The sequence below is a fragment of the Bubalus bubalis genome, chromosome 20 (assembly GCF_019923935.1).
Source record: "Bubalus bubalis isolate 160015118507 breed Murrah chromosome 20, NDDB_SH_1, whole genome shotgun sequence".
NCBI lineage: Eukaryota > Metazoa > Chordata > Mammalia > Artiodactyla > Bovidae > Bubalus > Bubalus bubalis.
Window position 1 is genome coordinate 38,580,078 of NC_059176.1, and position 14,119 is coordinate 38,594,196.

Sequence of the window (14,119 nt, forward strand, 5' to 3'; positions counted from 1 at the left end):
AGTAGGTGATTAAATAAATGACATTAATTTTGGTATCTCAGAAGTCTTTAATATCTTCATGATTCTCAAGTGTATTTTTAAAAGATCTGATTACTGGGTAAAAATGCTTCTAGAAAAGGGAAAGATTGCTAAGAGCACGTGTATAGTGTTTTATTTGAAATATTTAGTATCAGTACCAGTTTTTTGAAATGAAAGGAATATGAAAATTTGTGATGTATGAAGAACCCTGACATTACCCAGAAATGTGTTTCTCATATTCTTTCTGTAGTTTGCAAAGGAAAAGGAAAATTGTGCCTTCATGGTGATTTGCTGAGTTGTAAATGTGAAGTATTTACCTCAAGTCATGTGACCTGCTAGAGGAGGAACTGGAACTTGAACACAAAGCTATCTGATTCCACCTTTAAACTTTCTTCCTCCCCATCTCTGGCCTGTTGTCTCTGCCCCTTTCTTGGTAGCAAGGTCTTCAGGAGCCTCTGCTCCTGGGAAGAGTGAACCCTTAAGTAGCCGATATCACATGCCAAAGCACAGAGTTCCCAGCCCAGTAATTACATATCTAGCCACCGTGCTTCCAGTCATCCTTCTCTGTGAGAGCTGCTGTTCATACCCAGTTGTATTTACTGCTGGTAATAGTAGGAATCATAGTAAGAGTTGCAGTTGGTACTTCTTTTTGGATGGAACAGATGACAGTTCTGTGGGCCTTGCCTATGAGCCAGACATTGTACTAAGGCTTTACATATGTTGACTCATTGGATACTGTAATTATCTTCATGTGACAGTTGAGGAAACTGAGACACAGAAAGGTTAAGGAACATGTCTAAGATCATATAGCTGGGGCTGGAACCCAAGCCCAAGTTCTGACTCCTTGTCCAACTTTTAACAGCCATATTACTTCCTGTAAACTATAAGTAAACGGCTCAATATGACCCTGTGTATTAGGGGAAATACTATTATATTTTACCATTTTGTAATAAGAAATGCAAATTTTTTCCTCATAGAGGAATTTATATTAGATGTTTTAAAAATCTACTTTGACAAGAAACAGTGCTATTGTGGGAAGGGGGACACCTTCCAGGGCCCAAGAGTGGGCTCTTGTCTAACACTCAGAAATGAACTGTCCGAGGAGACATGTGCTGACAAAACAAGAGACTTTATTGGGAAGGGACACCCAAGTGGAGAGCAGTAGGGTAAGGGAACCCAGGAGGACTGCTCTGCCATGTGGCTCGCAGTCTAGGGTTTTATGGTGATGGGATTAGTCTCTGGGTTGTCTTTGGCCAGTCATTCTGACTCAGAGTCCTTCCTAATGACACACGCATTGCTCATCCAAGATGGATGCCAGCAAGAAGGATTCTGGGAGGTGGTTGGACACGTGGTGTCTCTTTTTGACCTTTCCTGAACTCTTCTGGCTAGTGCTGGCTTATTAGTTCCGTGCTCCTTGCCAGGACCTCCTGTTGTAAAATAACACACACGTGGCTACTATGGTGTCTGACCAGGATGGGTGGTTTCAGTCAGTGTGCTTCCCATAGCAGTGCTATCAGTTAGCCAATTGGTTTGTTTTCTAAGTTTATACAAATTTTTAATACTTTATTCAGTTGAATAAGTAATATTTATTGAGTGCTTATTATATGCTTAGGATGAGCTAAGCATTTTATGTTATTAGCTCATTTAGTCCTCACAAGAACCCTATGTTATCGGTAATGTCATTATCCCTGTTTTATGAGAAAATTGGAAGTAGCGACCTGCCCAAGGACACCTAGCTACTAGGGGCAAAACTGAGATTTGAACTGACAGTCTGACTTTAGAACCAGTACTCAAGCATTCAAATAGCACTTCTAGAATTTCAAAATTATTTATGATTCCAGAAACTTTCCATATCATCTCTGTTCATTTTTGGTGGTTTTATTGAAATACAATACTGTATTTTTTCCATCTAGGTTTATGTTCCAGATGAAAATAATGCTATTTTGGGAAGAAATACAAATAAGCAAGTTTTCGAAGGCTTGACAACTGGACTTCTCAAAGTCAGTGCTGCGGTTTTTGGCTGCCTGATTGCCAATCGACCAGATGGAAACAGCCAGCCAACTACACCAAAAATATCAACACAGGAAATGAAAAGCAAACCCTCACAAGGTGATGCTTTTAACAGTCGAGTTCAGGACCTCATCAGGTAAATTTCTAGATTTCTTAAAACTTGTTGGTTTAAAAAAAATATTTTAAAATAATTTTAAGTCTCAGGGCCCATGTAATGGCAATTGTTCTCACACCATCCACAAATTCCTGACAGAAAATATACCACATTTTGTAGAGAGAAGGAAAATCCTATTAATGAAAAGCAGTATAGTTAAAACTCATCTGTCATTCTTGGTATTTAATATTCAATATTAGAATAGGTAGTTTCCAAGCTTTTTATAACTGTTTTTGCTGTCAACTCTTTCCAACTCAAAGAATTTCTAAGAATTCCCCTATCTCAGGTCATCTCTGCTTATAAATTTGGTTCAGATTTTAAGTACTCATAATAGCTATCATTAATTGTAGCACCCATTATTAGTAATGTATTATGTTGTTGTTTAGTTGCTAATTTGTGTCTGACTCTTTGCAACCCCGTGGACTGCAGTATGGCAGGCTTCATTGTCCTTCACTATATCCCAGAGTTTGCTCAAACTCGTGCATTGAGTTGGTAACCTCGTTTTGTCAGAACTCTCCACTATGACAAAGAACTCTCGACTCCCGGTGTGGAAAGGAACAATCTTTTAGGGGCTTCCCAGGTGCCACTAGTAGTGAAGAAGCAGCCTGCCAGTGCTGGGGATGTCAGAGACAAGGGTTCAGTCCCTGGGTTGGGAAGATCCCCTGGAGGAGGGCATGGCAACCCACTCCAGTACTCTTGCCTGGAGAATCCCACAGACAAAGGAGCGTGGCAGGCTACAGTCCATAGGGTCGCAAAAAGTCTGACAGAACTGAAGTGACTTAGCACAGAAAGTGTAGAAACTCTAGAGGACAATGATATCCTCTGGATCCTCTGTAGTTTTGCCTCAAGTGACGCTAGTGGTAAAGAACCTGCCTGCAATGCAAGAGACATAATTAGATGTGGGTTTCATCCCTGGGTCAGGAAGAGCCCCTGGAGAAGGACTTGGCAACACACTCCAGTATTCTTGCCTGGAGAATCCCATGGACAGAGGAGCCTGGTGGGCTACCGTCCATAGGATCACAAAGAATTGGACACGACTGAAGTGACTTAGCTCGCACACACTCCACTATGACCCTTCCGTCTTTGGTGCCCCTGCAAGGCATGGCTTATAGTAGCTTTGTTGAGTTACGCAAGGCTGTGATCCATGAAGGGGAGTAAGGTATTGTAGTAGAGGCTTTGCAGCCCTGTAAGTGTAGGATTTCTAATTCAGACTTTGTTCAGTTCAGTTCAGTCACTCAGTTGTGTCTGACTCCTCGCATCCCCATGGACTGCAGCATGCCAGGCCTCCCTGTCCATCACCAACTCCCTGAGTTTCCTCAAACTCATGTCCACTGAGTCAGTGATGCCATCCAACCATCTCATCCTCTGGTGTCCCCTTCTCCTCCCGCCTTCAATCTTTCCCAGCATCAGGGTATTATCAAATGAGTCATTTCTTTGCATCAGGTGGCCAGAGTATTGGAGTTTAAGCTTCAGCATCAATCCTTCCAATGAATATTCAGGACTAATTTCTTTTAGAATGGACTGGTTGGATCTCCTTGCAGTCCAAGGGACTCTCAAGAGTCTTCTCCAACACCACAATTCAAAAGCATCAATTCTCTGGTGCTCAGCTTTCTTTATAGTCCAACTCTCACATCCATACATGACCACTGGAAAAACCATAGCCTTGACTAGATGGACTTTTGTTGGCAAAGTAATGTCTCTGCTTTTGAATATGCTCTCTAGGTTGGTCATAACTTTTCTTCCAAGGAGCAAGTGTCTTTTAATTTCATGGCTGCAGTTACCATCTGTAGTGATTTTGGAGTCCCCAAAAAATAAAGTCTGTCACTGTTTCCACTGTTTCCCCATTTATTTCTCATGAAGTGATGGGACCAGATGCCATGATCTTAGTTTTCTGAATGTTGAACTTTAAGCCAGCTTTTCACTCTCCTCTTTCACTTTCATCAAGAGGCTCTTTAGTTCCTCTTCACTTTCTGCCATAAGGATGGTGTTATCAGCATATCTGAGGTTATTTATATTTCTCCCAGCAGTCTTGATTCCAGCTTGTGCTTCATCCAGCCCAGCGTTTCTCATGATGTACTCTGCATATAAGTTAAATAAGCAGGGTGACAATATACAGCCTTGACATACTCCTTTCCCTATTTGGAACCAGTCTGTTGTTCAAACTTTGTAGGTAAGGAAATTGCTCAGCGGGGTTAAGTGCTTTGCCCAAGGTTATGTAATGAATAAGTTTAAAATTTAAATAGGAGAATTGAGACTGAAACTCAGGTCTATCTAGACTTCCAACAGCTGTGTATTTTCCTCTACACAAATGTGGCAATTTCTAACACCTGTTTAAGGTCAACCCTGTTTCCTTCCATGGTCACCTTTTCTCCAGGGAAATTTATTCCTACTCTGACATTCAAATTCTTTTTCCCTGGTGAATCTGGAATCAGATAGGACATTTAATTTCCCAACAGGATTCCATCTGGTGTTAATCAATTACCTGTCCCACCTAGCAGAAACTCCTCTGTGATCTGCACTGATCTCTGACTCCCAAAACCCATGCAATTTGTTACTCTTTGAAGCTTATAGTAGGTTAATAGGAGAAAGAGAATGCCCTCTTCTGCATTTGCTTCTTTCTCAGTTCATAAATTTCATCTGGTCTCTTGTAGTGCTTTCTTGGAAACAGTTGTTTCATTCAGGATCTTTCTTACCCTTGATTACTTTGTTAACTTGTCCCTTGCAGCCACCTGCCCTCTCTCCCCAAGCATATTTATTGCTCGAGAGTACTAGGCAGGCCCTTTGGGTCCACAGACCATTTATCATGCAGCACTTGACTTTGACCCTCCCTGGCCTTTCTCTCTGTTGCTTGATCTCATTCAATTTCCCCATGTCCTTTTGGTTTGTAGAACCTGGCCCTCCCTGCTGATAAATGCCATTGAGTCCCAGCATCCTCCCTTGGGCTACTGTGTGATGCAGCAGCCCTGCATTCTTGTCATCCAGACAACTCAACTACAGTGAGGCAGAAGGCTCAGCCAAATGCTTCAGTGCAATTCCAATGGGCCTTCCAGGAGACAGTACCTACATTTTTACACTTATTATTATAGTTACCAGAGCCTTCATTAAAAAAAAAAGGTTACTGGGGGGAAAAATAACAGTGATGATCTGCCAAACCAAATAATTCATGTAACTTTAAAAGGATGATAGGCAGTTACAGTGCTTCAGAGCAAAACGATGTCACTCTATCTGGCTTGAACCACTTTTGGTAAATATTGTTTTCTTGTAGATAATGTATTGCTAGCTGGCTTGATGATCCCTGTGTGTAGGACCACAAACTCTATCTCAGATCTTCCTAGTGAAGCAAGCAGAATATATGTAAATAGTCTCATGCTTTCTTTCTCACCTTCTCAAATATGAACCGACAGGAAATCTCACTCCATTCCCTGCTGCAACCTGCACCTTTTTTGTCGGTTTATAAATCTCTAGCATTGCAAAGTTGTGAGGGAAGTGTTCCAGCACAGTTTTTGGCACTGATCTCTTGCCTGTACCACTAAGGTAGAGCTGGAAGAGGGTACATCACTCTGACATATGTCCCTTTTCTCTTCTTATCTGGCATGGAAGAGTCAAGGGGGTTTTCTAACCGAGATGAGGTAATAACAGTGTTTATTCTCCCTATTTTAGAAGGTTCAGTCAAGTTTCTAGCCCTAAGAGAGCCTCAGAAATATCTTATCACCTCAAAATATTGCCACTTGTACTCACTTTATGCCAGACACTTTACAAGGTCCTGGGATACAAAAACAAATTAAAAAAAAAAAACCTTTAACAGAATATCCAAATAGTATCTTTTGGCTATAAAACATTGGAATTTTTTTGTAAGATGCAAATATTGCCAATTTCAAGTGTTTAGCATAGTTCTAGGAAAGCAGTATTATGTATAGGACAGAAACAAAATGCAATGTGAAAAAACAAACTGGTTTGAAATTTGCCAAGGAAATGGGTCAGTCCTGAAGCTCTGCAATTCGGTTTTTTTCCTGGCTTTATTGAGATATGGGTGGACATATATAGCATTGTGTAAGTCTAAGATGTACAAGGTGATGATTTGTTACACATATATATATAGGGTAAAATGATTAGCACAGTAACTGTTAGTTAACACCTCCATCACCTTACATAATTGCCTTTTGTGTGTGTGTGTGTACTGAAACATTTAAGAGCTACTGTTTAGCAAGTTTCAAGTAGGTAGTGCAGTACTGTAGCTTTTAGTCACCATGCTGTGTGTTACATTCCTAGAACTTACTCATCGTATAAATGTAAGTTTGTACCCTTTAACCAGCATCTCCCCCTTTCCCCTACCCACTGCCAGCATTGGGCAGCAACCATTCTACTGTTTCTGAGAGTTCAACCCTTTCAGATTCCACGCAGTATTTGCCCTTTAACTGTCTGACTTATTTCACATAACATAATGCCTTCAAGGGCAACCCATATTGTTACAAATTGCAGGATTTCCTTATTTTTTTATGGCTGAATAATATTTCATTTTATACACACACATACCACTTTGCAGGTGTGCTCAGTTGTGTCCAACTTTATGGAATTTTCCAGGCAAAATTACTGGAATCGGTTGCTGTTTCCTCCTCCAGGGGATCTTCCTCACCCAGGGATCAAACCAATGTCTCTTGCATCTCCTGCACTGGTAGGCGGATTCCTTACCACTGAGCCATCTGTGTGTGTATACGTAGTCGCTCAGTTGTGTCCAGCTGTTTGCAACTTCGTGGACTCTAGCCTGCCAGGCTCCTTTGTCCATGCAGATTCTCCAGGCAAGAATACTGGAGTGGGTTGCCATGCCCTCCTCCAGGGGATCTTCCCAACCCAGGGATTGAACCCAGGTCTCCCACGTTTCAGGCAGATTCTTTACCATCTAAGCCAACAGGGAGGCCCATGAATACTGGAGTGGGTAGCCTCCAGGGTCTCTTCCTGCATTGCAGGTGCATTCTTTACCAGCTGAGCTACCCAGGAAGCCCTCTGAGCCACCTGGGAAGCCCTATATACAACTTTACCACTTTTCTTTATCCATTCATCTGCTGATGGACACTTAGCTACTCTGGATAATGCTGCAGGGAACATGAGAGTGCAAGTATCTCTTTAAGATAGTGATTGATTTCCTTCAGATATATACCCAGAAGTGGAATTGACAAATCATACAGTGCTTCTGTTTGTAATCTTTGGAGGAATGCCACACTGTTTTTCATAGTGACTCTACAAATATACTTTCCCACCAACAGTGTACAAAGTTTCACTTTTGTCTCTACATCCTGCCAATATTATTTCCTGGTTTTTAGGATTTCTTTTTTGTTTGTTTTTTATAATAACCATCCTAACAGGTATCAGGTAGTGTGTCATTGTGGTTTTGATTTGTATATCCCTGATGATTAGTGATGTTGAACATCTTTTCCTATATCTGCTGGCCATTTGTATCTGTTCTTTGGTAAAACATCTATTCATGTGCTTTGCCTATTTTTAATTGAATTATTTGTATTTTTACCATTGCGCTGTAGGAGTTACTACAACAATTTGGAAAACATAGAAGATCACAATGCATTTTTTAATATACAAGCATTGTCTTTAATCCCACCACCCAAAGATAACCACTGGTTTTAATTTTGGTTTTGGTGTACATATATGTGGTTATTTTATGAAAACAAATTGTAATACTTATACATACTTTTTATGTCATACTTTTTTCGTCATACTTTTTAATTTATTTTTTTCCAAATCAACAGAAACTTGCAAATGAATTTCTACTGGCTTTCCAAGGATTTGATTATGTGGCATTGATTTGCTTCATGCATGTGTGCTAAGTCATTTCAGTCATGTCCAACTCTTTGTGACCCTGTGGATTGTAGCCTCACCCCTCTGTCCACAAGAATTCTCCAGGCAAGAATACTGGAGTAGGTTGCCATGCCCTCCTCCAGGGGATCTTCCCTACCCAGGGAACAAACCCACACCTCTTATGTCTCCTGCATGGGCAGGCCACTTCTTTACCACTAATGCTACCTGGGAAGCCCAAGGTGATTTGCTTCAGGTGACCTATTACTTAAATAGGTTTATTCTAGTATTTTACTATTATAGATAACACTGTAAAGAATATCTTTCCCTGTAATTGATTATTGTTTTCTATTAAACTTTGAGAAGTATAATCTGGGGTCAAAGAATGTGTATTAAGGATTTTGATCCAAACTGCCAAATTGTCCTACGTGGAGAGATCAAATTGCCAACATCCGCTGGATCATGAAAAAAAGCAAGAGAGTTCCAGAAAAACATCTGTTTCTGCTTTATTGACTATGCCAAAGCCTTTGACTGTGTGGATCACAATAAAATGTGGAAAATTCTGTAAGAATTGGAAATACCAGACCACCTGACCTGCCTCTTGAGAAATGTGTATGCAGGTCAGGAAGCAACAGTTAGAACTGGACATGGAACAACAGACTGGTTCCAAATAGGAAAAGGAGTATGTCAAGGCTATATATTGTCACCCTGCTTATTTAACTTACATGCAGAGTACATCATGAGAAATGCTGGGCTGGAAGAAGCACAAGCTGGAATCAAGATTGCTGGGAGAAATATCAATAACCTCAGATATGCAGATGACACCACCCTTATGGCAGAAAGTGAAGAGGAACTCAAAAGCCTCTTGATGAAAGTGAAAGAGGAGAGTGAAAAAGTTGGCTTAAAGCTCAACATTCAGAAAATGAAGATCATGGCATCCAGTCCCATCACTTCATGGGAATTAGATGGGGAAACAGTGGAAACAGTGTCAGACTTTATTTTTGGGGGCTCCAAAATCACTGCAGATGGTGATTGCAGCCATGATATTAAAAGACACTTACTCCTTGGAAGGAAAGTTATGACCAACCTAGATAGCATATTCAAAAGCAGAGACATTACTTTGCCAACAAAGGTCCATCTAGTCAAGGCCATGGTTTTTCCAGTAGTCATGTATGGATATGAGAGTTGGACTGTGAAGAAGGCTGAGCACCAAAGAATTGATGCTTTTGACCTGTGGTGTTGGAGAAGACTCTTGAGAGTCCCTTGGACTGCAAGGAGATCCAACCAGTCCATTCTAAAGGAGATCAGCCCTGGGTGTTCTTTGGAAGGACTGATGCTAAAGCTAAAACTCCAATACTTTGGCCACCTCATGCGAAGAGTTGACTCATTGGAGAAGACTCTGATGCTGGGAGGAATTGGGGGCAGGAGGAGAAGGGGACGACAGAGGATGAGATGGCTGGATGGCATCACCGACTCAATGGACATGAGTTTGGGTGAACTCTGGGAGTTGTTGATGGACAGGGAGGCCTGGCATGCTGGGATTCATGGGGTCGCAAAGAGTCGGACACGACTGAGTGACTGAACTGAACTGAACTGAGAGATTACATATGAGTATGTCCTTTTACCTTCAGCCTAGACAGTGTTGAATAGCATCATTCTTTTGAGTCTTAGCCAGACTGAGAGGTGAAAATATTTCATTTCTTTATATTAGTAGTGATACTGCACATTTTTAAATGTTCATTGGCCATTTTAAATAGGACTTCCTTGATGACTCAGACAGTCATTTGTGAGTTGCCTATTCATGTACTTGCCCATTTTCCTATTGGAGGTATTGACTTTTTTAGTTGTAAAAGCTCTTGGTATATGATAAAATCATTAGGCACCTGCACAGAGGAACAACCACATGAAGAGGTAGCAATAAGACAGCCATCTGGAAACCAAAAGGAGCAGCCTCACAGGAATCTAACCCTGCTGGCACCTTAATCTTGGCTTTTTTGGCCTCCAGAACTTTTCTGAGATATGGGTGGAATATACTAAAGAACAGCCAACCATCTTGTACTATGAAATGGATCCCAGTGCTGTAGATGATACTCCTATTTGTCAGGATCAGTGTTCATTCCCTGTGGTAAATGCTCCATTTACAAGGTCTTCATTCATTGTTTGTGAACTTATTGTGCCATCAAACAGATGGCCTCACTAGAAGCCCAAATAGTAACTATCCATAGACAAGAACCACTGTGAAAACTCAGAATAAACAAAGTGAGTAAGCCTGAAGCATCTGCCACTGGACCTCAGAGACCAAGAAGTGCCTCATTAGAAGGGTAAGAGGAGCAGGTACACACTGTGCTCCCACAGGCAGCACAGTGCTGCATGCAGCCCCAGCCTGTGGTTCCTCCAGTACTAAGGAGCCCAAATACACATCTAGCTCCCCCAGCCTGTGGTTCCTCCAGTACTAAGGAGCCCAAATGCACATCTAGCTCCCCCAGCATTGTGGGACACTTCCACTTTGGTCTCACCTAACAAAGATTACTGGGGGAATCTGCAGGGCTTGACCACTGGGGAGCAAATAGAACAGGGGAGTGTGGTGCTTCAGCACTCAGATCTTGGTGGACTGTGCTCCTGGCTACCGTGGTGCCCAAGCAGAGATCCCAGGCAGCAGCTCTGCCCATATATGAAGTTGAGCTGTAGCCCCATCTGGTCAGGGAATTCAGTTGGCAGTTCTGCTGTTTAGGGTCCCCAGGCTGTATCAGCTATAGAGCTTGTTTTACCACGTAACCTGGGCAGGAAAGCAGGTCATCATCTGTGCCCTCTTGCTCAGCATTGCCTTCATTTCTGACCATACAGGAAGGTCAGCTATGGAAGCTAGGCAGCTGCAGAGTCCAAACTACAGCCCTGTTCAGGCAGGGAGTCAAGCCAGCAGCCGTGTCCAACTGTTGAGCTCAGCTTCTGACCCCACATAACCAGGAAGACTGAACAGTAACCTTGGGAAACCTCAGAACCCAGCTATGGTCCCATCCTCAGCTGCAGAGCATAGCCTGCACCCCACCCTATAATGGAGCCTGGACAAAATTCTTCTCAACCACAGAGACAGTTTCTAGACCCACCCATCTATGAGATACAACTGGAGACCGCTTCCAACCAGAGAGGCCAGCCAGCAGTCTTGCTCAAGAGCAGAGCACAGCCAGCAGCCTGATCAAGAAGCCCAGCCTATGGCACAGCCTTTCAGAATATTGAAGAAAAAACTGCCAACCAAGAATGCTGTACTCAGCAATGCTGTCCTTCAGGAATGAAGGAGAAATAAAGACTTCCTCAAACAAAAAAAGCAGAGGAAGTTCATCACCACTAGACCTCCCTTACAAGAAATACTATAGGGCATTCTTCAGGTTTAAAGAAAAAGGTGATAATTAATAAGATAAAAACATATGGATGTGTAATACTCACTGGTAATGCTAACCATATAGTCAAAATCAGAGCTCTGGTATTATAATGGTGATACATAAAATTCACTTACAAGCTAGTTTGAAAGTGAAAAATCAAATGTAATAGATATAACCATAACCACAGAAATTTGTTATTGAATGAACACTATAAAAACATGTAAACTGTAACATGAATAACCTGAAATATGAGGAAGGAGAAATAAAAATACAGTTGACTTTTAAACAACACAGGTCTGAAATGTGCATGTCCACTTACATCCAAGTTTTTATTTTAATAAATACTATAAAGTTGGACTGTGAAGAAAGGTGAGTGCTGAAGAATTGATGCTTTTGAACTGTGGTGTTGGAGAAGACTCTTGAGAGTCCCTTGGACTTCAAGGAGATCCAACCAGTCCATTCTAAAGGAGATCAGCCCTGGGATTTCTTTGGAAGGAATGATGCTAAAGCTGAAACTCCAGTACTTTGGCCACCTCATGCGAAGAGCTGACTCATTGGAAAAGACCCTGATGCTGGGAGGGATTGGGGGCAGGAGGAGAAAGGTACAACAGAGGATGAGATGGCTGGATGGCATCACCGACTCGATGGACATGAGTCTGAGTGAACTCCGGGAGTTGGTGATGGACAGGGAGGCCTGGCGTGCTGCAATTTATGGGGTCGCAGAGTCAGACATGACTGAGCAACTGAACTGAACTGAACTGATAGTACTACACAGTCTGTAGTTGGTTGAGTCCACAGGTGCAGAACCAAGGATATGGAGTGCCAATGATGGGACTTGAGCATCGGTGAATTTTGGTATCCACAGCAGGTCCTGGGACCAATCCCCCACAGATACTGAGGGACAACTGCATAAATTTTCTGTATGCTGTCAAACTTACTAACTTAAAGCAGAATGTAATATACACCACAACTTCCTTATCCATTCATCTGCCAGTGGACATCTAGGTTGCTTCCATGTCCTGGCTATTGTAAACAGTGCTGCAGTGAACGCTGGGGTACATGTGTCTCTTAAGGCAGTGAAAGAGACACAGATGTAGAGAACAGACTTTTGGACTACATAGGAGAAGGTGAGGGTGGGATGATATGAGACAATAGCATTGAAACATGTATGTTACTATATGTGAAACAGATGACCAGTGCAAGTTTGATACATGAAGCAGGGCACTCAAAGTCAGTTCTCTGGGACAACCCAGAGGGATGGGGTGGGGAGGGAAGAAGGAGGGGGGTTCAGGATGGGGGTACACATGTATGTGCACCCGTGGCTGATTCATGTCAATGTATGGCAGAAACCACCACAATATTGTAAATTAATTATTCTCCAATTAAAATTAACTAATTAAAAAAACAGAATGCAATAAAAAGATTTCCCAAAGAAAAATCTATAGTAGATACACTTAGTATAAAGAAGTCAAAGCATACAGTCCCAAAAAGTGATCAGATCACAAATGAAGACAGCAAGAAAGGGAACACAGGTCAAGGGAGCTACAAAATAGAAAATAATTAGTGAAATATCAATAGTAAAGTCCTTAGCGACCAGTAATTACTTTAAAGGTAAATGGATTAAATTCTCCAATCAAAAGACACAGAGAGGCTGAATGATAAAAACAATATCCCACAACATACTCACTTTAAGAGACTCATTTTAGCTTTAAAGACACAAAGACTGAGAGCAAAGGGGTGTGTGTATTTCAAAGAAATGGTAACCAGAAGAAAGGAAGAGTAGCTATATTTATATCAACAAAAATAGATTTTAAGCTAAAAATGGTTAAAAGAGACAAAGAAGATCATTATATAATGATAGAGGGGTCAATCCACCAAAGATACGACAGTAAGTAATTATTTATGCATCCAATGTTAGGGCCCCTGAATATATAAAACTGATACTAACAGAACTAAATGGAGAACAACAATACAGTAATATGTGGGGACATTAATACCCCACTCTCAACAATAAATTCCTAGAGAAGGAAATGACAACCCACTCCAGTATTCTTGCCTGGGAAACCCCATGGCCAAGGAGCCAGGCAGGCTACAGTCCATGAGGCTGTGAAAGAGTCAGACATGACTTAGCAACTACACAGCAACAAGAAACACCCAACAATAATAGATAGATCTTCCAGACAGGAAATCAATAAGGAAACAGCAGATTTAAACAGCACTTAGTCCAAAAGGACCTAATAGACATATATAGAGCACTCCATCCAACAGCAGCAAAATATATATTGCTCTCAAACACACATGGAACATTTTCAAGGATGAATCCTATGTTATGCCACAAAAGAAGTCTCAGCAATCCAAAAACATAGAAATTATATCAAGTATCTTCTCTGATCAGTGGGGTGAAACTAGAAAACAGTAATATTTTGTAATCAATACACAAATCATCACATTGTATACCTAAACTTAAAGGATGTGTATATTAACTGTATCTCAATAAACCTGGGAAATAAAACATTAACCCTTATCTTACAGGTTTCAAATGTTCTTTTGGTTTGTCATTATTCTCTTCAAAAATATTTAAATTTTCTATGAGTTTATGTGACATGAGTGCAATTGTGCGGTAGTTTGAGCATTCTTTGGCATTGCCTTTCTTTGGGATTGGAATGAAAACTGACCTTTTCCAGTCCTGTGGCCACTGCTGAGTTTTCCACATTTGCTGGCATATTGAGTGCAGCACTTTCACAGCATCATCTTT

The 14,119-nt window shown here is 41.4% G+C and overlaps 1 protein-coding gene across 7 annotated transcripts in view; it reads left to right on the forward strand.

Annotated features, from left to right (window-relative positions):
- The window catches only part of SCAPER (S-phase cyclin A associated protein in the ER), a 414,652-nt gene that overhangs the window by 325,170 nt on the left and 75,363 nt on the right, over positions 1–14,119 (forward strand). For all 7 annotated transcript variants that reach the window (XM_044933045.2, XM_025271386.3, XM_025271383.3 and 4 more), the window contains one exon: positions 1,932–2,164. In XM_044933045.2, the coding sequence (XP_044788980.1) occupies positions 1,932–2,164 (233 nt within the window). The remainder of the gene's footprint in view (positions 1–1,931; positions 2,165–14,119) is intronic.